General features: G+C 48.6%; 2 protein-coding genes and 1 non-coding gene across 3 annotated transcripts in view; 2 read left to right on the forward strand and 1 right to left on the reverse strand.

The window, feature by feature from the left end:
* Nucleotides 1-602: 602 nt before the first annotated feature.
* Nucleotides 603-11,769, forward strand: LOC101880327 (killer cell lectin-like receptor subfamily G member 1). The gene is made up of 4 exons (XM_034063314.1): nucleotides 603-648; nucleotides 9,597-9,748; nucleotides 10,132-10,235; nucleotides 11,520-11,769. Exons 1-4 carry the CDS (start codon nucleotides 603-605, stop codon nucleotides 11,629-11,631), a joined length of 414 nt encoding a protein of 137 aa, XP_033919205.1. The 3' UTR covers nucleotides 11,632-11,769.
* Nucleotides 11,770-15,387: 3,618 nt separating this feature from the next.
* TRNAG-GCC (transfer RNA glycine (anticodon GCC)) lies at nucleotides 15,388-15,458 on the forward strand. Its single transcript has one exon. It is a non-coding gene; the product is annotated as a tRNA-Gly (tRNA).
* Nucleotides 15,459-16,453: 995 nt separating this feature from the next.
* Nucleotides 16,454-25,694, reverse strand: part of LOC101880493 (HYDIN axonemal central pair apparatus protein) — a 110,043-nt gene continuing 100,802 nt past the window's right edge. Inside the window, exons 73-83 of the mRNA XM_034063205.1 lie at nucleotides 25,349-25,518; nucleotides 24,963-25,164; nucleotides 24,635-24,793; nucleotides 23,783-24,063; nucleotides 23,211-23,430; nucleotides 22,248-22,460; nucleotides 20,705-20,868; nucleotides 20,270-20,420; nucleotides 18,378-18,608; nucleotides 17,538-17,762; nucleotides 16,454-17,061 (exon numbers count right to left, since the gene is read on the reverse strand). Of these exons, the coding sequence (XP_033919096.1) occupies nucleotides 16,558-17,061; nucleotides 17,538-17,762; nucleotides 18,378-18,608; nucleotides 20,270-20,420; nucleotides 20,705-20,868; nucleotides 22,248-22,460; nucleotides 23,211-23,430; nucleotides 23,783-24,063; nucleotides 24,635-24,793; nucleotides 24,963-25,164; nucleotides 25,349-25,518 (2,520 nt within the window). The 3' untranslated portion in view covers nucleotides 16,454-16,557. The remainder of the gene's footprint in view (nucleotides 17,062-17,537; nucleotides 17,763-18,377; nucleotides 18,609-20,269; nucleotides 20,421-20,704; nucleotides 20,869-22,247; nucleotides 22,461-23,210; nucleotides 23,431-23,782; nucleotides 24,064-24,634; nucleotides 24,794-24,962; nucleotides 25,165-25,348; nucleotides 25,519-25,694) is intronic.

A 25,694-nucleotide genomic window follows, 5' to 3' on the forward strand; every position in this document is an offset into this window, starting at 1 on the left:
GCATACAGGTCCACTGCCTCAGGAAGTAACATGGCTGCAGTCCTGAATGGGGAGGGGACATCGGAACAAGAAACCAAACAGCCAATGGTATGGCTTTAAAAGACATGACCCACACAATGTGGTTACAGATGACACCAATTTATTTAAAAAAGAAAAGAAAGAAGTTGAAAGAGTGCCAGTTTAAATGTCAGGTGTTAAGCAGCCAACTAAAGGTGGTGATGGGAGGTAAAAAGAGAACCTTAGAAAGTAGAAATCGCAGTGAAATACCAACAGGACCAGAGAAAACCCAAAACCTTCTCCTGCAACCCTCTGGCAGAATGCATAGAGAAAAGAAATAACACCATCTTTCCAAATGGAGCTCTTAGGAGTAGGAAGCTACATTGCTGCAATGCACAGGGCAAGGCAGGCAGTGCCTGTGGTGCAAACCCAGCTGCTGCAGTGATGAAAGCTGGTGTCTGCAGCTGCATGTGCCCCTTCTGCACCCCCTGGGAATGAACTGGGTACAGTGTGTAACAGTGCTGGGTGCCTGTGGCAGCCTGTGGGCTGTGGGGGGCTGCAGGGATGGTTTCTGTGGGAAGGGACTAGAGGCTGCTTGATCCGCAATGGACCCACTGCAGGACACGGCTGAGCCCCTCAGCCAGGCTAGCGGTGCCTCTGGGGACATGTATTAAAGAAAGGGCAGGGATAAAAAGGGTGAGAAGCAATAGAGGGAACATCACAACTATCAGGGAAAGGAGGAGGAAGGAGGGGCCTTTGTGGCTATGGCATTTGTCTTGCCAAGCAACCACCCCTGTGCTTAGCCCATCTTTCCTGCTATTTGCCAGACATCTGCTGCCTGGTGGGAAGTTCTGAAAAAGCTTTTTGCTTTGCTTGGGTGTACAGCTATTTCTATTTGTGACACACACAGAGTCATCAATATCCTGAGTGCCAGCACAGCACCTCTCCATCTGGCTCCTCTGCCCAGATCCCACCCCACAGGCCCTCTACTCACCAGTGGGTCCAGCTCAGTGCTCACCAGCCACACAGACACTCATCTCACAGGAACCCCACACTTACGGGACTTCCTCCAAACATCAGTATGGATCCTGTGCCCACCTGATCCCCTGCCCAGCCCCAGGGCCTCCTCCTCCCCGGTTAGTGCAGCTTGGAGCTTGCCATGGAATTGGAACTACACACGCATGGGCTGGGGAAGACACGAGCACTCTCCCGCCAGCCCCAACACATGGACTGTGACCCCCAGTCCTGCTCCAGCTGCTGAGCCCCCACTCATCACCCATCATTCATCACTCCCTTGCCCTGATGCACCAGCAGCTGTGGTCAGGACACACAGACACAGCCCCAACCTAGGCACTGGGCTGAGTCCCTCACCCATCCCAGAACCTGGCACCACACTGAGGTCCTGCCCCCCTCTGGCTCCAGAGCTGGCTCCACATCCCCTTGCAGGGTGCCCCTGGGTGCTAGCACCTCGTCCTTACAGCACTGGTACACATGGGGCAGAGACTGAGGTAGCAGGGAGAGAGCAAAGAAAGGGTTTAATAAGGAGCCAGGACCGACTGTGGTGATAAGGGCAGGCCTGGGTCAGAAAAGGGCTTATACACCATCAGCACCTGCTCACATGTGGCCCATCCCCTCCTCTCCCATCCCCTTCCCATAAATGTTTCTTGACAGGTTTTGCACAGCCCCACCTGGAACATACCAAATCATCCTCCTCGTTCCCCCCCTTTTATCAGTTACAAAGCCCCGGGTGTCTCTCTCCAAAACTGTGTCTGGAGCCTCTTGTTGGCCTGTTAAGTAGTGGCTGGAGACTTTCAGTCATTGCCATTTCTACTGCTCTTATGTGCAGCAGATCTGTGTCTCTGTCAGTTTTATCCTCTTTTGCATTTAAAGAGTACTTGAATGGGTGACTGTAATGAAGTGGATGCTCTCACCTTCCACATAACTTTACAGAAGCAATTCAGTGTCAGCGTGAGCAGCAATAGTTTGAACAGTTTCCTATGACTAGTACTGCAAAATTCAGTACTTGGCAATGCATGGGGCTGGGTTGGTAGGAAATGAATGTTTTAATGTGGAAAGGCTGCAGCAGAGCTCCACTGGAGAAGTATTGCATTTCTTTTCACCTGAATCACTGTAACAAGTATGAAAGCTATTAAATATTTGTAGCAGACTTAGCTTATGACCAGCTGTTCCTTTCTTTGTTATACCAATAGCATCTTGCATGTACACGGGTGCGCTGCAGCTCTCTTCACCACAACCCGTTTTCAAGATGAGGTGAAGAGACAGGAGCAGTACAGTACCGTGTGGAAATGTATACAATAAAAAGTACATATGCTGTTCTGATCAGATGAGTTTATTTGCTGTTAATTGTATTTCTGTATTTTCATGAGAAGTCTTGGGCCTGACACAGCAGCAAACACCACCATCCCCATCCCCCTACTCCCACAATAAACAAAAATGCAAACCAGAAATGGATGTTTTGCATGTTTGGGCATGTTGCAAACCAGGCCTATCTGATGAGGCATGCAAAGAAATGGCACTATGACATGTATATGGTGTTGTGGAAAAGAAGCACTCAGAGCTTTCTCACTGTCTTTTTGATTAACCATTACATACGAGCTATTTAACAAAGCATTTTGTGAAGCAAATGCTTCCTGTCTGGTCAAAGCTGACGACTTCAAAAGCAGCATTTCCTGTGAGCTGGTGTCAGCTTTTCAAGTTGTGGATTTACTGTGGTTTATTGTTCATGACAAGAAAGAGGAGCCAGATAAAAGCTGAATTCTCTGGAACCTAAGTTTTTAAGCATTAGGTTTAAAGAATTCAAGAATGTGTACTTTCTGCACATCTCCAGCTCCAAGATGGAGGACAGCGTTTAGTTTGATTTGTTACAGAATCACAGAATGGTGAACCCTTGGGACCTTAAAGATCATACAGTTCCAGCCCCCCTGCCATATAAAAATATTATGTTTTAATAAGTTTAATTGCTTAATTTCTTATACTGAATTATAAAAAAGAAGCCTTTTATTACATTTAATCCTGCATTCAGTATGGAAACCCATTTGAGACATCTGTGTTTTAAAGGAGGAACATCCTGCCCTAGAATGTGCAGTCAGATGCAGCAGCACAACAAAGAACTCCGGGCATGGGGGCAGAATTTAGATCCAGCTTGCTGGGGAGTGTGGCAAGTCTGATGTCTGTGTCACAGATCTGCCCACAAGGAATCACAGACTTGTAAAACAGTGCTGAAGATCTTTGTCCAGTCAGCATTAATCCTTTATGTGATTTCTGCTGTGTGCACAACTGATTTTGATCTTGTGAGTTACGGTGCATGGTATAATTGCTAGGAAGAACTGTACTAGCTTGTTTTGCCCCCGAGAGATGTTTTACACCACAGCTGCTCAAGCACTGTCTGGATCAGTTTGAAATATCAAAAGCAACAGACTCTAAAGCTTTTCTGTGAAAATGGGTCAGCAGCATCCTGCAGCTCACTCCTGCAGAGCTGGCCCTGAAGCTGCCAGCTCCTTGAACCACACACCCCACAAACTGGGATGAGGGAGGAGAAGGAGATCTTTGGATGTGGATGCCTTTAGACCTTATCAACAGCACAAGGCAGAGCAACCTGAAGTCTTTTAACTTTCTAAGGCCAAGGAGTCCCTTCCAGGAGCAAAGTATTTATTGTACTGCAAGGCAGGATAGAACCTACCTACCTCTCAGAAGCTGCTATAGGAGAATCAGCGGTAACATTCAGCCTCCATCTTCTTCTTTCATACTGAAATTTCACCACTTGTCACAGAGTCACAGAATAGTGGAGACTGGGAGGCAGCTCTGGTGATCATCAGTGCCCTACTCAAAGCAGGGTCAACTACAGCAAGTTACTAAGGACACTGTACAGTTGTCCTTTGAATATCTCCCAAAAAGAGAGGCTTTGCCACCTCTGGGAAACCTGTTCTAGTTTTTGACCACATGTTCTAGTTTTTGACCACATTCACTGTACATTAAAAAAAATAAAAAGGAAAAATATAGGAAAAAAAGAAAGACAAGATCCCCCTGAACCTTTTCTTCATCAGGCTGAACAGCCCCACTGCTCACAGCCTCTCCTGTACAAAAGATGCTTCAGTTCCTTAATCACCTTACTGGCTCTTTCCTATTTGCTCCAGTAAATCCACATGCTTCTTGTGCAGGGCAGCCCAGACTGGATACACAACCTGATCAGTGCAGAGGAGAGGGGAATGATCACTTCCCTTGGCCTACTGGCAGCTTTCTGCCTAATGCAACCAAGGAGGCTGCTGGCCACCTTTGCCATGAGGGCGTGAGGGCACGTTGCTGCCTCATGTTCAGTTTGTCATTTGCCAGGAATTCTCAGATCCTTTTCTGCAAAGCTGCTTCCCAGACAGCTGACCCCAGTGTGTGCTGATTTCCCACCATGTGCAGGAGCTTGCATTTACCTTTACTGAATTTCATGAGGTTTCTTTCTGGCCATTTCTCCAACCATGTCCAGGTCTCTCTGAATGCTGGGACAACCACCTGGTGTATCAGTCATTCCTCTCAGTTTTGTATCATCTGAGAACTTACTGAGGGTAAGAGAACTTACTCTGCTCTACTGTGAAGGTCACAGGTCACAGACACACTACTGCATCCAGTGTTGAGCCCTGGGGCATGTCTGGTCACCAACCTGCAGCTGGACTGCATGACACTGGTCACAACCCTCTGGACCCAGGCCTATAGCAAGTTTTCAGTCTATCTCACTATCTGCTTATCCTTATAGTTCATCAGTACTTGTCTGTGAGGATGCTGCAGGAGACAATGTCAAAATAACATCCGCAGCTCTCCATGTGATGAGTCACCTCATTGTAGAAGTTATGAGGTCAGTCAGGCATGTCTTCCCCTTTGCAAATCTGTGCTGACAAGGTGGTTGCCCTTCCTTGGCAGGGGGATTGGACTAGATGATCTCCAGAGGACCCTTCCAATCCAAACCGTTCTGTGATTCAGTGATTCTTATCCTTTGTGTGTCTGGAAATGGTTTCTAGAATGAGTTTCTCTATTAGCTTTCCAGGGGCTGATGTCAGGCTGACTGGCCTGTAGTTCCCTGGATCCTTCTTCTTGAAGGCAGGAGTCATCTCCTATCTTTGTCTTCAGGGACCTTTCCTGATTACCGTGACCTTTTAGAGGTTGTTGAGAGTGGCCTTGCAATGAAGCCAGCTCCCACAGCACTCGTGGTATGTCCCATCAGGGTCCATGAACTTGTGTATGTGCATTTAGCTTCAATGCTCCCTAACACAATAGCTCCTCCACCAAAGTTAAGTCTGCTTTGCACTGGACTTCCTCATAGTTTTCATAGATCTGAGATTGCTGAAGGCATGTCACCTTAGCAAAGACTAAGACAAAGGAAGCACTGAGTCACAGAGTGTATCACCCCATAGAAATGTCTCTGTGACCAGCCCCACTGCAGGCCCACATTTTTCGCTAGGTTTTTTTTTTGCTTCCTGATGTACCCAATTAAACCCTTCTTGTGGCCTTTCACACCAGATTCCAATCCAGGCAGGCTTTGGCTTTCCTAATCCCATCCCTGCAAGCTAAGGGATTCATGCAGATCCACTGTCATCATTTGTAACCTGCTCATTGGGTGGGCCATTCTTGAGTTTAAAGGAACTGATGCTTGAAAACCATCCAGCTATCCTGAACCTCTTCTCTCTAGGACTGTTTGCCATAGGACACCTGAAAGCAAATTCCTAAGCAGCCCAAAGTTTGCTTTCTTCAAGCCCTGGGTTGTGATTCTGCTTTTTTGCAGGTTTTTCCTTCTTTTCAGGATCCTGAACTCCATCACCTTAGGTTACTGCAGCCACACCTTCCCCCAACCTTTACATCCCCAACCAGTTCTTGTTCATGTCCTTAAAAATAAATGGAGTAAGAAGAAAAAGAAGGGAAAGGGCATGAAGAAAAGGGATGGAAAATAATTTTGTGTTTCAACATTAAACATATATATATTCCTGGTAGCCTATAAAGTAAAAATTATTATGAAAAGTTAATAAAATTATGTTTCCAGATTTTGACTAAACCTCAGAATTAATAAAATGAGTGAATCATGCAGTTCTCTTCTGTTCAGAAAATACTATGATTTGCTTTCTGTTTGAAGACTGGCAGTACAAGCCTATGCTTTTAATAATGGAGTCTACAGATACAGTTTGTTCAGTGTATTCTGTTGCTCAGTGAATGTAACATTGCAATTAGCTCAAACAGAGTTTGGTGCAACCATGGCAGGAGCACATTTTCTTTTCACTCTAACTCTGAAGAAGTAGAGCTTTGTGCTGAGATAAAAGAACACAAGTTTCCTGTGTGGGTCACCACGATACTTACTTCCCATCTCTCAGTTGCCCTGTTTCAGTCTGATAGTAACAGTCAATTTGTCATCCTGCAGTCATATATGGAGACCAGGACAAATGCACCACCTGTTCTGTTATCACATTTCAGCTTCCTCCTGTGGAAATAAGGTAAATCCCCTCAATTTTCTTGTCAAAATTCTCAAAGGATTTTTGTTTTTCAATCAACATGTCATTAGTATAGGTCAAATGCATCTGTATTGCTTTTATTGATGGTGCCTGCAGTGGAAGAGAGAAATCCATTCTGCAAATTGTCCCACTAGAATTACCCATGTCTATCTATTTGCTACAAAAGGAAATATAATTCCTCACCTTTGTCATTTTGGTCAAGCTTAAGTTGCTTACTTATATTAGTTAATGTGGAGAATGTTAGGTAACTTCACCTCTCTGTGAAAGTAAGATCCCCTGTCTAACTCTGGCCTACCTAGCATTCATCATATGAGCAGTTTAATCATAAATGATAGAGCTCTTTGAGAGCTATTGTCATTGCTTAAATGACTTTGTATTCCAGAAAGTTGATTTGAGCTAGATTGTATGTAAGTTCCCTTTCAACCCTAGCCATTCTATGATTCTGTGATTTGTTCTATGTATTACTCTTCTGCTAATAATATATGCTATCATTAGAAATGATTCCGAACTGCTGGAAGGAAAGCTCTTTTGACCTTCAGGAAAATTCAGATCCAGACCTGGACTTTGTAGCTAGTTGGGCTTCTAAATTCCAAGTAAAGCAAAGTAAAAAAAAGCAACACTTAAAAGCATATGACAGGAGTAAAAAGGAACACATCTATCTGAATGTGAAACACAGCCTTTCTTCCAAGAAACAGATGATGAGAAGACAAAGAACAGAGGAGAACACCACAAACAAAGGTAAAGTCTGTGAATGGGAGAGATGTATGCATTACTGAATAAACAGTCTAACAGATTTCATGCCTGAAGGGGGCCTACACAGATGCCAGAGAGCAACTCTTTGTCAGGGACTGTAGCAACAGGACAAGGGATGATGGGTCTAAACTGAAACAAGGGAAGGTTAAAACAATTACCCCGGGGTAATGCTCCATCCCTGGCAGTGTTCAAGGCCAGGTTGGACAGAGCCTTGGGCAATACAGTCTAGTGTGAGGTTTCCCTACTCATGGCAGGGGGGTTGGAACTATATAATCTTGAGGTCCTTTCCAACCCTAATCATTCTGTGATTCTATGAATTAATTATTTGCATTTGTATGCTAATAAATTTTCTTTTCTAGCCTGCTATTTGTAGTTGGGAAGGATAGAGAGTTCGAGGCAGGTTAAAGGTGGAGACTTGCAGCTCCAAAGGAGTTGTGATCTAATAATTTCTGTTGATGCTGTATCAAAAAAGCCACTGTAGTTGGACTTCTCTTCAGACATAATCCTGAGTTGTGACTGATCAATAAGCCCTTACAATGAGAGAAGGGAAATATACAAGTGCCATATAAGCATAAAGTATGCAGGGTTGAACGTAGCTGCAGAAAGAAAGCTGAACTTAAGGGTACCACAGAGGTACCTTGGTTTTAGATCAACAGTTGTACCATTTGAGTGATCAGCTGGTGTAAATTTGTGTAAAATTGCCCGTGAGTTGATTAAAAGAGTGTGAATGTCTTCCTCAGTTAGCCAGACCAGCATGGGGGGTGTGTGTATGTCACAGCCTAAGACAAGAGTACAACCACTGAACAGCTGACAAAAAGAGCTTTGAAGACAGCAACAGGCTTGAGCTGCTTAAACCCACATATTCCTTGCTGGTGGAACCCACTGTTGTGATGGTGAGCAGATTATAGAGCCTGGCAATGAGAATCACATTTGTTTTGTGATTCAGCTGTGTATTGAAATGCTATATTCTGCTAAATGTAATTTGCCCTTATGTGTGGCTTTCAACACATAGCTGTATCACCCTGCTAAATCAGACCCTCATGCAACATCACAATTCTTTAGCAAAAATAAACTGATATTAAACATTGAATTATCCATGTGTGGAATAACAAAAAGAACTAGTCAGATAGTATTGCACTCTGACATGAGTGCAGGGTGAAGTAAACAAACACTGCAGTTTCACATATATTGTATTTCTAGAGTTGATCCCATTGAGAAAACCTCACCTTTATCATATTTATGTTCTTTTCCTTCCTGTTAGATTTTCCTGGTTTATGCACCAGCTGCCGTATTACTGCAGTGATTCTAGGGATCCTCATCTTGGCATCGCTAGGAACAGCACTGGGTTTTATTATCAAGGGTAAATAAATACCTGCCATTGAAAATATTTTATTCAAAGTTAAAGCTTTGTCAGGAAGCAAACCAGAGCTTTTGAAATCTGCTCAGGGCTCCAAGAAGAGCATGGAAGTATCATTTCTCTGTAAAAAAAACTTGAATCTGTTTTCTGAGGTTTTTAAATATTAAGTTTGGCCTAGTTAGACCTGTCCTCAGCAGGAACAAGAAAGTAAGGCATAGAGAGTATCAAAGATGCCTTTGAGAGGGGCAACTGGGTAGACTTCAGTGTGTAGCAAGCACACTTTGTTGGGTGCACAATCACTCGTGACTGTTTACATCCTGATGAATGCAGCTCTGGGCTAGAGGACACAACCAGAAAGCCCATTTGTTCATGTGTATCTGGAGATCGGTGCTGTACAGTGAAAGAACGAACCCTGAGGTGTTCAGTGACCATCCATGGGCCAGTGGCACTAGCTGCAATCCTGTCAGAGAGGAAAAGGAGGGTGCTTCAAACTGCAAGACCTCCATGACTAGCAGCTGTTACAAAATGATTCCTGGTCCTAGCAGCAGCCAGGGCTTAGCGGTGGGGGCTGTATGGAAGTGGGTGACCTGCCACAGTCCTGTCAGGTGCCAGAGCTTTGCCTATCCCACTGGGCAGAAGAAAATATGGGGCAAAGATGAAATTTATATGGGGAAGACAGAATGAAAAGGGAAGGGAAAAACGAAAGAGCAAAAACACTAGAAAGGAAAAGGAAAAGGAAGGCCACAAGAGATGCCTCCATAATCTCACACCTATTCCCATCTGGTAAATGGATGCTTTTCACAGAGCCCTCCAGAGGCTCTGTGCAGTTAATGACATTGTCTTTGCCAGTCTCAGAACAGCTCCAGCGATGGCATTACTATAATCCTGGAGAATTGTTTTCTAGAGAGAGTGTGTGTGAGAAATGTGTTTGCAATGGAGCAGGCTCTGAGTACGAACGAGAAGAGAGCTGTGCGATTCTTTTGCAGGCTATCCATGTCCTCGCTGCCCTGATCAGTGGGTGGCCTACAGAGGGAGCTGCTACTCTTTCTCCAAGCAGAAGAAGGACTGGCATTCCAGCCGGCTGTCCTGCGGGGCACAGGGAGCTCATCTCCTAGTGATCAGTGATACCAGCGAAATGGTAGGTGGCTTTGCAGTGGCCAGGACAGAGGGCCTTTGACATACAGGATAATGGGATTACAGGGGAGCAGGTCGAAGGCACTGTACTGTCCAGCTCTTCCCCTCTGTGAGGAAGTGTAAAATGCCTTTGCAAGAAGGGCTTGCTTCTCTCTGCCTGCCCTTGCTGAGCTTGTCATGGGCTGGGGGAGCTGCTTGTCACTCTGAAATGCTGTCCCTCACAAAGTAGGTTCCCACAGTAAGGAATGGTGTGGGTTCCCAAAGGACATTGAGAAGTAGCTGCAACCCTCCCTCTCTCACACAGCACCCCATTGTTTCCCCCAGAATCCAGGACTTGACTGGGTTTCTCTGAGACTACTGATCGCCCTACCTCTCTGTCCCTCCTAGGACTTCTTCCAGATGATGCACACCAAATCCTACTGGATTGGTTTGCAGAATAACACTGGTTATGACTGGGTCTGGGAAGATGGCTCAAAACTAAACGGCAAAAAGTGAGTATGGTATTTCCTCTGTATTTTTCTGTAAAGTAAAGGGCTTGAGAACCTTCCCAAGCCCTTAAACTTTTAAATGAGATGTTCCATCTGTAGTCTGTGGAATCAGCAATGAATACAGCTGCTAAGGGATGTTCAGGGTGCTCCAGCAGCTCCAGAACTTATGGGTTCTTCCTGCCTGGCTGCTGGACCCAGTCTGGTGCACCAGAGAGGTGGGAGTCTCTATCCCAGGATGATGGGCACAGCTGCTACATTTCCATTTGTAGGATCACTCACTAGGAAATCTGAGCATGTGTCCCAGAAACACAGACACATGTGCAGGCAAAGGACTCACACAGCTGGCTGCACACACTGCCAACAAACAAGGCACTTCGTTCAGCAGCAGCCACATGTAATGCTAATAGGACTCACATAAAGCACAGCTATAGGCAGATAAGTCCCCTTCTTCCTCTTTGGCTGCTCAGGATGGAAGTTCACTAGTGAACACACACACACAACACTCCCTAGGTTCCAAGGGCCTCCAATCCCCTGGCTATTGCAGCTTGGAGCTGCCATGGAATTAGAACTGCACACGGACAGTCTCTCTGCTCACACATGGCTTGTCCCCTCCTCTGTCACTCCCCTTCTCATAAATGTTCCCCGACAGGTTTTGCACAGGCCCACCTGGAACATCCCAAATCATCCTCCTCCTCTCCCCTCTTTTATCAGTTATAAAGCTTGGGGTGTCCCTCTCCAAAGCTGTACCTGGAGTTTCTTGATGGCCCATTAAGTAGTGGCCAAACACTTTTAGTCTTTACTGCTGCCTCTGTTACCTCTTTTGCACCAGATTTGTATCTCTGTGGATTTCTGATGACCATTAATTCCCCTTTGCATTGAAAAGGTTTTCTATTGGAAAACCTGAATGAAACAGAGGCTTTCATCTTCCACGTGCCCATACGACACATTCAAACTGGAATACTTGATACTTTCTGTCCCAAGTCTCCAAATGCTTTAAAGTAGAGCAGCAAAAATCCCCCCATGGACAGGACTTTTCTCTCAGTGATGGGAAATGGAGAGCCCAAAACAAGAGAGATTACCTCTTAAGTCTCAGGGTGAGCTGTGGGCATAGCAAGCCCCACTGCCAGACCTCCCATGTTCCAGGGAGTCTTTCCTGACACAAGGTCATAAAGTCCAGCTTCAGTGAGTCTCCTACCTCCAAAGATGTGTGAGGTTCTTCCCCCTGCCAAAGTGATGATCTCTCTCTAATGACCTCCCACTTCTGTACTCTGCCCTTGTCTCCCACAGTGTCCTGTTCAACAGCCCCGTGCAGAACTGTGCTGTTCTGCTGGATGGTGCCATTCATGCTTCCAGCTGTGAAATCCTTGCTCCATGGATCTGTGAGAAATCTCTTCAGTGACCTCAGTGGATCTTGTGTGAAGAAGTGTCCTTTGGAGAGTTGTACTAAGGCTTGGTCCCCGTGAAGGTGTCTCAGGAAGCTTCTTAGAGAGAAGCTGTGCTCCTTGCTACTGTCTGTAAATGGAAAGAACCGCAGCATGGCTGCCAGTGTTACACTGCTGCGTAACCCACTGTGACAGGGTAAACCCATTACCCTGCTGAGATGAAAATAAACATAGGTTGCTTCTAACAATTTCTTCAGTGGTTACTTTCTGTTTTCCTCCCCGATATCATATTTAGTGCATTAGGTGATTGATAAATGGGCAGAAAGGAAGCTGGTGGCAGGAACAGAGTCAGGAGGGCAGGGAGTGAAATATTTTCTTTGCACTAGCACTGCAGAATAGCAGTGCCTCCTGTTGCAGGGAACAAGATACCACTACAGCTCTTAAACAGGTTCCTGCCCCAGCTCTGCCTGACAGATTGCTGACTGACACAACTACTTTTGTCAGCAGCCAAATAAACGCAGCTCCTTTGTCCTGAGGCCCACCAGTAAAGGTGCCCTCAGCCATGGTCAACATCTTTGTTGGTGACATGGACAGTGGGACTGAGGACATGGACAGTGGAACTCGGGCACCCTCAGCAAGTTTGCCATTGACTCCAAGCTGTGTGGTTTGGTTGATATGCTGGAGGGAAGGGATACCATCCAGAAGCACCTTGATATGCTTGAGAGGTGGCCAATGCCAACCTCATGAATTTCCTCAAAACAGGGCTTTGCCCAAATTGTAAGCAGGATGGTTTGAGACCAGGTCTGGGGGAGCAGCAAGGGCTAGTGCTCTGTAGTGAGTGGAGGGCTTACTGGGAGCTGAGAGCAGTAACACGGCTGGCAGAGGTGATGGCCCATGTCCCTGCCACCTCTTCTCTCTTTTGGTAACTGCAGGACAAGTTTCTGATTCATTGGAGGGAAGCTCCAGTTTTTCCCACCAAGCATGGTGGATGCTGTGGCTTAGGTGATGCCTTGTCAGCCGCAGAAACAGGCTTTCTTTTTCTTCCTATGCAGAAAATGTGGGGAATAGAGACACCAGCACTGTGGCACACAATACAGATGTAAGGTAAGAATATAAAGCCAGTTTGTCCCAGAATTGTTTGACTGACTAACACAGAATGTAGCCTAAGAAATCTTGCCTCATTTTTCACAGTGTTAGCATCTGTTTGGACTGTGCTCTGTTTCACAGACAGGGTCATCAGCTCCCCTCAGCAGTTGAGTATTTGTAGTCAACATGCATAGTTAACGTGCACAGGTTTAACCTGTGACTCCAGCCTAATCCAGACAGATTTATTCTGAGATGATACCTTTGACATAGTGAGCAGCCTGGATTTTGGTAGATCTTCTAGTATTAGTAGTGATGATTTCCACTGAAAGCATCATCAAGTAAATAAATCTTCCTGTTTGCTTGCACAGATCGCCTTTCATCAAGGCATTTTTCCTGAAGGTTGATACACTTGACAAAATCATGTATTGCGAAAAAAGATAAAGCTATTCTCCTTTACAGTGTAATCCCAGGAGAGTCAAGTTTTCGTTACAAAATTCCTAAGAGTGAATCCTACTTTATGTTGTGGTCTTAGGTCCTGCACTGACATTACTAAATCTGTCCCACTGGGTGACCTTATAATCTCTGTTCCACCATTTGGAGGTTCACAATGCCTATACCCATCTACATAAACAGTGGATATTTGAGTTGTTTGACTTGTTGAAACAAGAGTTTTTAGTAGAAAATGCCTATGATAACCCTTGTCTCAAAGTGGAGATCTGGAATAGCTGGCAGGTTTCTGTCCTACACTGAGTTCGATTAGTTCATAGAATCATCAAATCCTAGAATGGTTAGGGTTGGAAAGGACTTTGAGATCATCTACTTCCAAGCCCTCTGCCTAGGGCAGGGACATCCCATTCTGTTTCTTCTCCTGTACTTTTTAAGAGGCAGCACAAAACTTCCCAGAAAACACACTACCCCCAATTCACAGTCAGCGTATATACCTTTTCCTCTGTTATTTTATAACTTAGCTTTCCATTTCTGCTTTTGAAACTCCCACACTATGCAGGGCTTACATCTTTCAAATTGCCAAACAAAAATCATGCTATTTGGAGACAGAAAGTAATTTTCAAACTAAGCTTATAAATCATAGTTAATCACCTTCAGCATTTCTGGAAGTGGATGAGTCTGTGAAAGTGTTGACCTAGTTCTAGCAGAAGATTCTCCCCACCTTCCCCTTCAGAGATCTGATGTTACTTTGCCTTTTCTACTCTGTATCTAGCTGATCTCGGGTTGTTTTCTGCATCTCAAAGAACAGCTGCCTTTCCTTAGGGAGGATGATCGTATCAATTTTAGTATCAATCTCTGTAGATTGCTTTGAGATCCTCTGGAAATGGAGGCTAGGCTTGCCGTGTGGTGAAATCTGCCCAAAACTATCACTCAGACAAAATGAAACCTGAACTGCTTTGCCAGCTTTTACACTTCTGATGATGTTGGTATCTATGGGGAAAACCAGGAAAAGCACAAATAGATGCTGCAGGGAAAGTGTGCCTAAAGCTCTGAACTACATCTGCCCTGTTCTAAAGGATTTGGGTATGCAACAGAAAGAAACAAGAAGCGCAGAGGAAATCTTAACAACCTTATAAGCTTGTAACATACTGGTGACCCGAGAGAAGACCATTAATTGGCTTAACATATGGAGAAAGCTAAAGTTGGGCTGGGCTGACCTGAAAATGAGACAATCTGTGACTTACTGGCCATGTCAGTTAGGCAACAATAAAGAACAAAAACAAATGTCACTGAGGGAAGGAACTGCTTCCTCAGATGTACAGCATCATAAAGAAGGCTAGGCTCAAGCTGGAGCTGCTATATGTACAAGCTGGGCCATCAGACAGGTATTGGACACTTTTACCAGCTGGAATAAGCATACTTGTCAGGGCCAAAGCAGTATTCATTTGGTGCATTTTATTGCCAAATTGTGAAAAATTTGGATTACTGATTTAGGTATTAAGAGGGAAAAAAAAAGTACATAATTGAACAAGCATTTAGAGAAACACCTTTCCTCTTCTTTCCCTCAACTCATCTTCAGTAAACTGCCAGAAACATATTTTTGGCCACAACAAATGCCAGAGAAAATGGTACCGAAATGGGGAACGATGAAGGAACCCAGTAGTGCAACCAGAGCTCTCTTCTCCTCCCTGCTGAGGTCCAACAGCAGCTCACTGCTCTTCAGCTGCTCCCACCCTGCAGCCCCTTACACCATTCGTGAACTCTCAGCCCAGGATAGACTCAAGGGCCACTCACCATGGCTGCGTGCTTGCAGAGAAGTCGCCAGGTCTTCAAACACCCTCTCCAACATGGTGGGTTATGAGGGTGATGTACCCACGACACAGCATAAGACAGCAGCAGAGAACTGTCCGGTGTGGAGTTTCAGCCCACCAGACCCATGCCCAGCACCATGATTTTGGACCTTCCCAGCCACCCATCCACAGCTTCAGCTGATATTCCAAGCAAACAAGGTTTCCATAAGCCATACCTGTTCCTCCCCAGGAGCTCAGAGATATTTAACTCATGAAGAGACCTGTAACCCTGCTCCAGCCCATGCAACCGCTTCAAGATCCCGGGTCGTCCAATGGCCCTTCAGCCCCAGCCCCACTGCAGCAGAGCCACTGGAGGCGCAGGCAGCTGTGCCAGTAGAGGTGCAGGTAGTGGTGTAGGCTGCGGCTCAATCAACATTTCTAACAGCTGGAGCATTGGTGGTTCAGTGGTAGAATTCTCGCCTGCCACGCGGGAGGCCCGGGTTCGATTCCCGGCCAATGCAACGGTATCTTTTCCCTTTTTGCTTTGATTTCTACCCATTACATGGACCCACTCTTCCCAAAATCACAACCTAAATAGCATCTTTACCTCAGGCTTCAATGAAGGTACAAAAGCTTCCAGTGCCTAACTCGGTAGAGGGGTTTGCCATTGGCCTGTCATCCACTTTGAAATCCAGGAAAGTCGTTACAGATGTTCATTAACTTTTCCTCCCAAAACGGCTGACACCAGCTCTGTTCTCAGCCTGCTCTGAGCAAAGCAGGCTGATGTGAGACGGGCACGGCCACCCCAGCGCCAGTTCCTGTCTGCTGCCCAGCGAGACCCCCGCGTCCCGAGCCTCAGTCAGGGCTGGCCCGGAGCCGGCCACCCCCAGGAGCATCGCGGGAGCTGCAGCTGTGCTGCTCAAGCCGGGGCTCGCAGGCAGAACGCCGGTGTCGGACGCACACCCTGACCCGCTCGCGCCCAGAAGCTGACAGGCTCGAAGATAAACTTCAGTGACAGATGTATGGGGATGGGACACACGGAGCAGCTCGGGGGCGACTGCGCCCCTCCTGCCCGGGCACTGACCCTGAACAGCCACCGTCACCCGAGCCCTTGCTGGGGCTCCGGGCCCGCACACCCCCAGGCCGCTGCCCCGGGGTGGTCCCGTCACCCAGGGAGCCGGTCAGATCTGGTTCTGTACCGCGGGCAGCTCCACGGAGCACGGCGGGATCCATCCAAGCACCACACGCTGGCTGCTGCCCTCCCGCGATCCGCAGATAGCCCCGCTCTGCTCCCAGTCCCTCCCCCCTGTTCCGCTCCGTCCTCCATCCCCTCGGCACCGGTGCGCTTGGGTCGCCAACAGCTCGTCCCGGTTGCTGCTCCCCCCGTCCCTCACTTCCGGGTGCCGGAGGCCGCTCTCTCCCTCTTCCCGCACCGCGCTGGCTGCCACGGCCCCTGCACGCCCCCGGCACCGCCGTGCTCCAGAGCCACCCCAGGCGACGCAGAGGCTGCTTTCAAAGTACCCGCTGCTCCGGAGGAGCGCGGCTGGTTTATTGCACACCGAGCGCCGCAGAATAAATGGACTCTCAGTTAATTACGGAGTGCCCGCTATCAGAAGCAGCTTAGCTGGGGCTCAGCGGGGACACCGGTCCTTTGGTAGCGGGAAGGCCGCGAAGGTAGTACACCCAGGAGACACCGGCGCCCCCGGGGCAGGAGACCACCATCCTGCTGGGGACGGCAGCCCCGCCGGCAGCCGGGCTGCCCGCAAAGGAGATGGTGATGGTCATGGTCTTTTTGGCACGCAAGCTCTTGGGGGCCCTGACAGTAAAGGCCGGGTGCTCCACCATGCACTGAAAGGCCATGGTTTGGAGAAAGATGTTCTTGAAGGGGATGGAGATGGTGGTGCCACTCTTGATGGGGAAGGGGCCCTGGGGCTTGGGTGGGAGGGCGAGGCCAATAAGTGGGATGCTGTAATCGCCGCCAAGCGGGGAGGAGAGCTGCAGTGTGGCCCTGGCTTCACCCAGCTGGCAGGGCTCGAAGGTCACCTCCATGCTCAGCTCTGAGCCCCTGGGGCTGGCAGGGGCCGCACTGATGGTTTTCTCTGTTTGGAAGTCAGCACAATTGGTCTGCACAGGGGAGAAAAGAGACCATGGAGGAGGTGGGTCACAAAAGCTGAGTCAATACCTCAGGAAGAAACTGATGGTCCCCTGCCATCACACTGGTTGTGGTTCCTGTCCCCATCCTGTCACTGTATGTACAACCCACAGCATTCCCCTGCAGAATGGGCATGAGAATTGTCCAAGTGTGCCAAGCAGGGACAATCCTGCACCCAAACCCCAAGAGACCTTACTGGGCTATAAGGTGGAAGTCCAGACACCATGGAGCCTGCAAAAGCACCTCCAACAAGGGCAGCAGAGAGCATGCTGCAAGGGAGACCAGTCCAGCTGGGGACAAGCCCAGCGCTGACAGACAGACCCCCGGATTCGCATGGCCATCCTGGCTATGCCAGACCAAGCCAGAGGGGCTGGACCCCTTGGCAGAGAGGGCTGGTGCTGGCCAGAGGAGCTGCCTCCCAGCCACAGCCGTGTCAGCTCGGGCTCACCTGGAGGAAGTACTCAGTCTTCTGCCGGGCATAATTCATTATTTTTGCAGTGATGGTCTGACTAGAGCCCAGTGTGATGCAGAAGTAGAGGGGCTTCTCCGGCCTGCTCACGATGGCTTTCAATTGCAGGTTGTAGTAGAAAGAGCCCAAGTCACTGCTCTGGAGCACCAGGCACCCGGTGCTCTCACCCACTTTGAGGGGCTGGTACTCAAGTACAAGATCAGCCTAAGAGGAATGAGGGGAAAAGCCACTGAGTTAGGCAGAGACAGTGAATTCAGGGCCTAGGATGGAAGAAATTGTTCCCTTGTGTACTCACAGAGTGCTGGAAGCCTGGGCTACCTTCCTTGTTCCAGCTCCTTTCTGGGGCACAGCCTTGCTACATCGAGGGGGACAGTTCACTTGTGGGACAGTCCCCAAGAGCTGAGAGTCCTCCAGCACTATCCCAGAAACTTCCCACCCTAAAATGCCCCTATAATGCCCCAGGGCACACACCATGTCCTATCAATCCAGGCTGCAGGCACCCTGCGGTGGGCTGAGGCATGTGTTGCAGCCACTCTGAACTGAAAAACCACATTAAATAAAGAGCATGTGGCACAAGGACCTGCCACGTGAGGCCTGATGGCAGCATATCACAAGGGGTAGCAGAGCAGACTCCACTAGCACATGATGATTCCCACTAGGGATATTCTCACACACCACTTCCCCTCTAAACTATCAGCAGATGGGAGCTACCACCCTTGGAAAGAAGCCCCAGATGGTTTGTTCAGGGCATCACCCATCAAGAGCACCCCCTCCCAGAAAGGCTGAAGTGAGAGTGTACTGGGGGAGCTTTGCTCCTACCTCTGACTGTGCAGGAACAGTGAACTGTGGGGGAACACTGATGTCAGGCACTTTGCAGTCTATGGCAAACGTCACTGGGACGGACAGAGGGTTGTCCACCTTGACGGTGGAGGATACTCTCTGTCGAACAGCAGTGGTAATTTCAACAGTGCTGATGGGTTCCGAAGCGGTAGCGTTGTAAGTCACCATGTAGAACAAGTATTCCCCCGTCTCCTCATTGAGGAAGGTCACCTGAATCAGAGAAAAAGGGAAGTGCTGGTCATTCTCTGCCAAGAAGGACCTTTGCAGGTCAAACGAAGTGATCCTGCCCCTCTACTCTACTCTTGTGAGACCTCCCTTTGGAATATTGTGTACATTTCTGGTGTCCTCAACATAAAAAGGACATGGAACTGTTGGAACAAGTCCAGAGGAGGCCATGAGGATAATCAGGGGGCTGGAGCACCTCCCATATGAAGACAGGCTGAGAAAGTTGGGGCTGTGCAGCTTGGAGAAGAGAAGGCTGCATGGAGACCTCATAGCAGCCTTCCAGTACTTGAAGGGGGGCTACAGGGATGCTGGTGAGGGACTCTTCATTAGGGACTGTTGTGGTAGGACAAGGGGTAATGGGTTGAAACTTAAACAGAGGAAGTTCAGGTTAGATATAAGGAATAGATATGAAGGTGGTGAGGCACTAGAATGGGTCACCCAAGCTGTGAATTCTCCATCCCTGGCAGTGTTCAAGGCCAGGTTGGACGAAGCCTTGGGTGGCATGGTTTAGTGTGAGGTGTCCCTGCCCATGGCAGTGGGTTGGAACTAGATGATCTTGAGGTCCTTTCCAACCCTAACTATTCTATGATTCTATGATTCTGCAGATAAAAAAATATAGCAGCTGTGCTAAGCCAGCTCAAAGAGCCTGCCAAGCACAATGTCCTGATTTCAAGAACAGCTGTGAGCAGCCACAGAGGAAAAGTGCAAGACTGGGGGAAAGCATGTGTGGTATTTCACAGAACCCTAGATGGTATCAGTTGGAAGGGACCTTAAAGATCATCTAGTTTTCATCCCTCTTGCATGGAACCTTCCACTAGATCAGGCTGCTCAAAGCCTCGTCTAACCTGGCATTAAACACTTCCAGGGATGGGCATCCATAACTTCTCTGGGCCATGTGCTTCAATGTCTCAACACCATTACAGTGAAGAACTTCTTCCCAATATAAATCTCTCATCTGTCAGTTTAAAGCCACTCTCCCTTGTCCTATCCCTACATACTCTTGTACAAAGATGCTCCACAGCGGTTTTTCTGGCCTCATCAGGTACTGGAAGTCTTCTCTAAGGTCTCCCCAGAGCCTTCTCCCAGCAAAACAAGCCCAGCTCCCTCAGCTTTTCCTCACAAGTGGGTGCTCCAGCCCTCTGATCATCTTTCATGGCCTCCTCTGGACTCGTTCAAGCAGCTCCATGTCCTCCTTATGCTGACCCCAAAGCTGGATGCAGTATTCCAGGTGGGATCTCATCAGAGAAGAGTGGGAGAATCACTTCCATTGACCTGCTGCTCACACTCTGGCGATGCAGCCCAGCACATGGTGGGGGGTGTGGTTCTAGCCTCAAGTGCACACTGCTGCCTCATGTTGAGCTTCTTGTCAGCCAACATCCCTAAGTTCTTCCACTTTCTCCTTTAGAGGCTCCTGATTATGCATTGCTTCCAGCTCACCAATGTCCTGACCCACCTGTACTCAGCAGTGGGACCCACACAGAAACTATTGTGTTAGGGGGTGTGTGAAGAGATGCTTGCTTTTTAGTACCCACCCAGGACACCAACAATCCCACCAGTGTGCATTTCAAGGTATGAAAACAGGTGTGTACCTTCTCGGTGAGCCAACAGCTCCTTGAACGGCCCCACAGCCTGAAGTCCACACTTACCACTGCGTTAATGACTACTTCTTTATAGGACAGGAACGTGAGCTGGTAGTCCTTCTTGGCGGAGCCTGGCACATCAATGTGTTCCAGCCCCTGAAGCACAAAACTGCTTTCCGGCTTTTCTGGTTTGAGTATGTCTATCACCACAAGGAACCTGTGGGTGAGAGGACAGAGTGAAGGTCAATGGGAAGGACAAACACAGGTACAATACTGCCCCTCTCCCTCAGGAAGAGAGAGCCAGCTTTTATCCACCTTGGAAGCAAGGCCTGCAGGATGGGTCTGTGTAGGCAGAACATGGGTTGTGTGCAGGCACCTATTGCCAAAAATGGCCAAGGGAGTAAAAAGCTCTCAGGAAGGATATTCCATGCCGTGGAAGGTTCCCTCCTTGTGCTGCTGCAGGGATTGCTGACGGGGCAAGACTTCTTGGGCTGAACTCACCTCTGTGGCCTGTGTAGCCAGTTGCAGACGGGGATGAGCTCAGTGTGGGACGTTCTACACGGCACCTGCCGGGAAATCATCCCTGAACACTCTGGGTCTTTAGCAGTTCCTTGCAGGCAGTAGTACAAGCCCATCCCATCTGGCAATGGGAAGAAGATGGAACCCTAGAAGACAAGATGGAGAATAAGTGAGCTCTCCTGTGCTCTGTCTGGACCAGTTCCTGGCTGTGGAGTATCTCTGGTCAGTCCCATGTCTCAGGCTGTCACTTGAGCAGCTTTGAGCAAGTCCCGCTGGCAGAGCTGTAACTGCAGCCCTGTCCTGCACAGGAGAGATGGCAGCGTTGCACCCACTTGCGCTGGCACAGCCACAGGAGACAAGAGGCAGCATCTCTGGGCAAAACAAAGATGCAGTGGCCCTGCAGCAGAACTGTTCTGCCTATCCCAACACTCTCTTACTTGCCTGACTAACCAGGGTACATCCACTGCCAGCCCTGTGCTCATGCAGGGACAACCATAGTGAGGGGGATGGCAGTCCCTGCTGGGATTAGCCCCAATATTACTGTCAAGGGAGCAGCCTGTAACTGGCACAACAGGGTGCTAGCTTACAGCCAGGTGGGCCACGAAAAGCTTGTATCCATACTCATTTTGAGTGGCAATGGGTCACAGTCACCTGCCTCTGGAGCAGCATCTCCTCTGCCTTCAGAACAGCTGAAAATGGCAACACTCTTCACGCAAGACTGTACGTTAAAGAGGTACTGAGCACGTGCAATCCTACAGGGCCCAGCTCTGCTGAGCACCCTGGATATTGAGCCCAGAAGTCTGTGGCCTCCACTCTGGCCTAAATTCTGGCCTAGGGTAAGGTCAGCAGGAGTAGGGCAAGGACCCCAGCAGCTCCAGCACCCCAAATTCCTTCTGAACTGGCCCCTTTGATTTATGGGTTATCCCTGGTCTGTCACAAAAAATACTGCCCATGGAAACAAAGGGGTCAGTCATCCCCATGTGCACAGCCTGAGTTCTGCAGGGATGGCTCTTTCCAAAGCTCTTATACTACTGAAGGGGATAACAGGAGAGCTCTTGGTGTCGTTTCCCACCTAACTGCTCATGGCCACGGGCTCAGTGAGAAACTGCAGGGTAGTTTTGCCCTTCTTGCTCCCTGTGAAGGGGAAAAGGACACCAGCACAGCGGTGCTGGCAGAAGTGGTTGTGCTTGGGGAGTCTGTTCAGTCCATAGGGACTGAGACCCCACACACTGCACAGGCAGGGACCAGCAGCTGCACCGAACAAACTTAATTTCCTGGACCTTCAGAAAGCCTGGCTTTTTAGGTGAGCTGCTCCAACACAGTTAGTAGTCAACCCAGACTTCCCACCCGCCTTTCCTTGTGCCTGGCCTCTAGCCACCAAAACAGCAGCTTCCAACAGAGATCACAGGACACCTTCAGCTTGGACAGGGCCTCTGAATGTCATGTTGTCCAACCTCCTGCCCAAAGCTGGGTGAGCTATGAGGGTCACCCCATGAAGGTTGGCATGCTGGTACAGCTCACGTACCTGATGATTCATATTCTCAGAGCTCATGGTTTGAGGTGCGTAGGTGACCTTGTATGGCTTTTTTTGTTCATTGGCTTCTAAATGGAAAAGTTCAGGCCCCTTCCAGTGTTCCCCCTCAATGATGGGTTGCACAGTCCAGGCCTCATTGCTTGGGTTCGACAAGAGGATGGTCTGGCTCTGCTTCTCACGCACGCTGCATGTGAAAATCAGAGTCTGCAACAGAGGAGCACAGAGGTTGCTTGGTACAGCAAGGAACTTCTCTCACTGGCTCTACACCAGGACTTGAAGCACAGAGAGCAGCTCTTCCTTGTCACATGCAAAATTTCCAGTTGGGCCACAGCTTTTGTAGTAAATCAAGTTATTTGTTCTTAAAGAAGGGAGAACAATCCTTTCACATGCTGAGTGAAAGAAAAAGGGGTGTCCTAGATCCTGTGCAAGGAGAAGACCTATAGATGCACAGCCCCTTTGTAGGCAGGCTGAAAAGCAGTTCTGGACATTCTTTTGGGATTAGGAGCCAACACTTCCCAAGTTACCCTGTCCTGCAACGCCTGTGAGGGCCAGGAGTCCTCCCCACTGCATCCCTATGCCCCAGGGGCCTGATGCAGGCGCCCTGCTCACTCCTAGGGCTGGGTGTCCTCCCCTGCCCCAACATGGAGAAGAGCTGCTGTGGGTGTACAATTTTGGGAGTATAGCAAAGTGGCTTTGTGGGGAGGGTCCCAGAAAAGCCCTGCAGTGTCCCTGTGGCAAGGGTACTGCAGCATAGAGCACTGGAGGAACAGCACCTTTAACAGGGCTCAGGAATTTTGAGAATCCTGCCTTGTGGATTTCTCAGCTCTCTAGAATACCCAGGCAGGAGAGAGTCCATGCACATTAAGTGTCCTCCAGTCCCTGCCCTGGGAGAGATGGGGTGCGAATGGTGGGGTACAGGTGGGATGGGATCCATCCTGTTTCTGCTCCAGTTACCTCTTTGATCACAGGGGCTTCCACACAGCATCCTGCCAGAGTAAGCTGGAGTGGCTCACTGCCCTGGATGAAGCACTGCAGCCCATCATACTGGACGGCCTGACCCAGCTTTGAGGGGCGGAAGGTCACAACGAAAGGGACAACCATTCCTGGGGAGATGTAACCCTCTGTGGGCCTGATGCAGAAATCTGGCTTGAAGCTCTTTATGTCCCACTTAAACCTTGCCAAGGAAAGCACAAGAAGAGGAAAGAAGGATTAGCAACTTGGGAGGCTTGTGTGCTGTTTGTAAGTCTCTTGCAGTATTTTCCACATCTTGGGCATGATGCTGAGGCACCTGGCAACCAGGCTTTAGGCTGGGCAGGACTTAGCTGAGCCCATCTGTAAAGAAGCTTCTGGTTGCATCCCCTTTGGGTGTACCCCTTTGCTAACTGCCAGGGCCTGACTGCATAGCCTTGGCTGCATGACTATTCACTGTGATGGAAAAGCAGAGGGGAACTATCTGGGCAAGCTACAGCTCCATGCAACCCTTATCCAAGCTGTCAGCCCTCAGAGGGGATAGGGTTCTGCATTACTTGACTCCTATGTCGCCTGTGTTCCTCATGACAATGCGCTGGCTTGTGTAGCTTTGCTGCATCACGGCTCCAAAGCTGAGGTGGTCCTGGTCCAAGCTCACTTGGCTGCCCTGGCAGGAGCCCCGCACCACAAAAAGGGAGTGCACCAGCCCACTGCACTCCAACATCACTTCTTCAGTGAATGGCTGGATGCGGTGCTTTGGAGAGAAGGTCACCTCCACTTTGCAGGTGTCTCCTCTGGGCTTCAGGTTTAGCTCCTTAGTAGGCTTCAAGCAGAGAACCTGCCCAACAAAATGAGTGGAGACTGCTTCACCTGGCAACTGAGCTGTGGATCCTCCCTCATTAGAGTCAGATAAGAGTCTTCCAATTCCTGTTCTGTCCCCACCAACACTGCCCCAGTCCCACTCATTCCCACATATGAATTCCTAGGTAACACCAAAGGTGTTTTTCTGTGATGTGTTCATCTGGCCATGGTGAACTGAACTATGTCTTCTGAAGTAATTTCATGTGAGCTTCAAGAGAGCTTTAACTCTTAATCTTTAAAAATTCATTTATCTCCCTTACCTTTCCAGATCTAAAATACATGGCTGCATCCTAATGTATGTGTCTAAAACAGAACAGGGGAATTGTACCACCTCACTTCTGGCTCTTAGGGGAGTCCTGACATCCAGCTCAGCTGAGGCATTCACACTGCAAGTATCTGCTGGCAAAGCAGTCCAAGCAGAGGACAGGACAGCACATAGGCAGCCGGGACAGGACATGGTCGTAATTAGCTACTAGCTCCTGCCCAGAGCAGTTCATAGCTACCTGCAGGCACACCAAAGTGCTCTCCAGTGAATGAAGGGGCCTTACCCCAGCTTCTTGCAGCTCTGGCAGGGTGGACGTGAGACTAAGCTTAAAAGTGAGAGGGGCAGCACTGTTGTTTGCTATGGTGACAATCTTCTTCACCATCTGTCCAATGGAGAGGGCTCCCAGGTTCACCACCTTTCCTTGTGGTTCCACAACATCAACCTGAGACAGGAGGGGTTAATGCAAGTGAAAGTAAAGAAGGAAAAAAGGCTTTCTGCCACCCTTATGGCAGAAAACCAAAACATGGTAGGCTGGGGAAGAGATAAGGAAAATTAGAAAGCGATGCTGGCTGCCTGCTACCTGCAGTTTTAGGATTTGGATTTAATCTCACCTTCATTTCCACGCCTCTTCCTCGGACCTCAATGGTCTGTTGGTACACACCATTGATTTCAATAGGGATGAGTTCACGGTAAGATGCAACCTCTCTGGGATAGAAAGTGATGGGGACCTCCACTGTCCCTCCTGGGCATAGGATATTCCACACTGGGAAGTCCACCTTGAGGTGCACAGTGTTGCTGAACAAGCAGTTCAAACTGGCAGAAAGCACAGCAAAGGGGAACAGAGGTGTCACAAGGCTGTGTGTGCTCAAACAACAGGGCTACTTGAGTTTCTTCCACCTCCTTTCCCTGCATCTTCAGGATTTCACCCACTGTGGTCATAAAGACACAGTACGCACGTGCTAAGCAAGGGTCAAAGGAGTGTGTGAAGAAGTCCTACCTCATATCCTTGTTTGCCTTGTTTGTGATGACAAGGGTCTGCTGGACAGGTGTCATCCCAGCATGGTAGATGAAGCAGGTTCCAAAGTTGAGTCTAGTGGTGGAGAAGTGAACAGCAGGTGCTACCACAGTGGCCAGAAACACGCAGGTAAATGTGGGACCCTTGCTGATCTGGTGGAGTGAAAGACAGCATGAACCAGCTGAAAATATGGAAATTCCATCCACAAACACCAGAGACATTTGAGGAAGAGGATGGGGACAGCTGGCTGCAGTGTCAGTAAGGAAAAGCAAATGCTGAAGGAATTCCAGCAAATGCTGAAGGAATTTCAGCAAACACTGAAAGGATT

Source organism: Melopsittacus undulatus, chromosome 5 (genome assembly GCF_012275295.1).
Source record: "Melopsittacus undulatus isolate bMelUnd1 chromosome 5, bMelUnd1.mat.Z, whole genome shotgun sequence".
Lineage (NCBI taxonomy): Eukaryota > Metazoa > Chordata > Aves > Psittaciformes > Psittaculidae > Melopsittacus > Melopsittacus undulatus.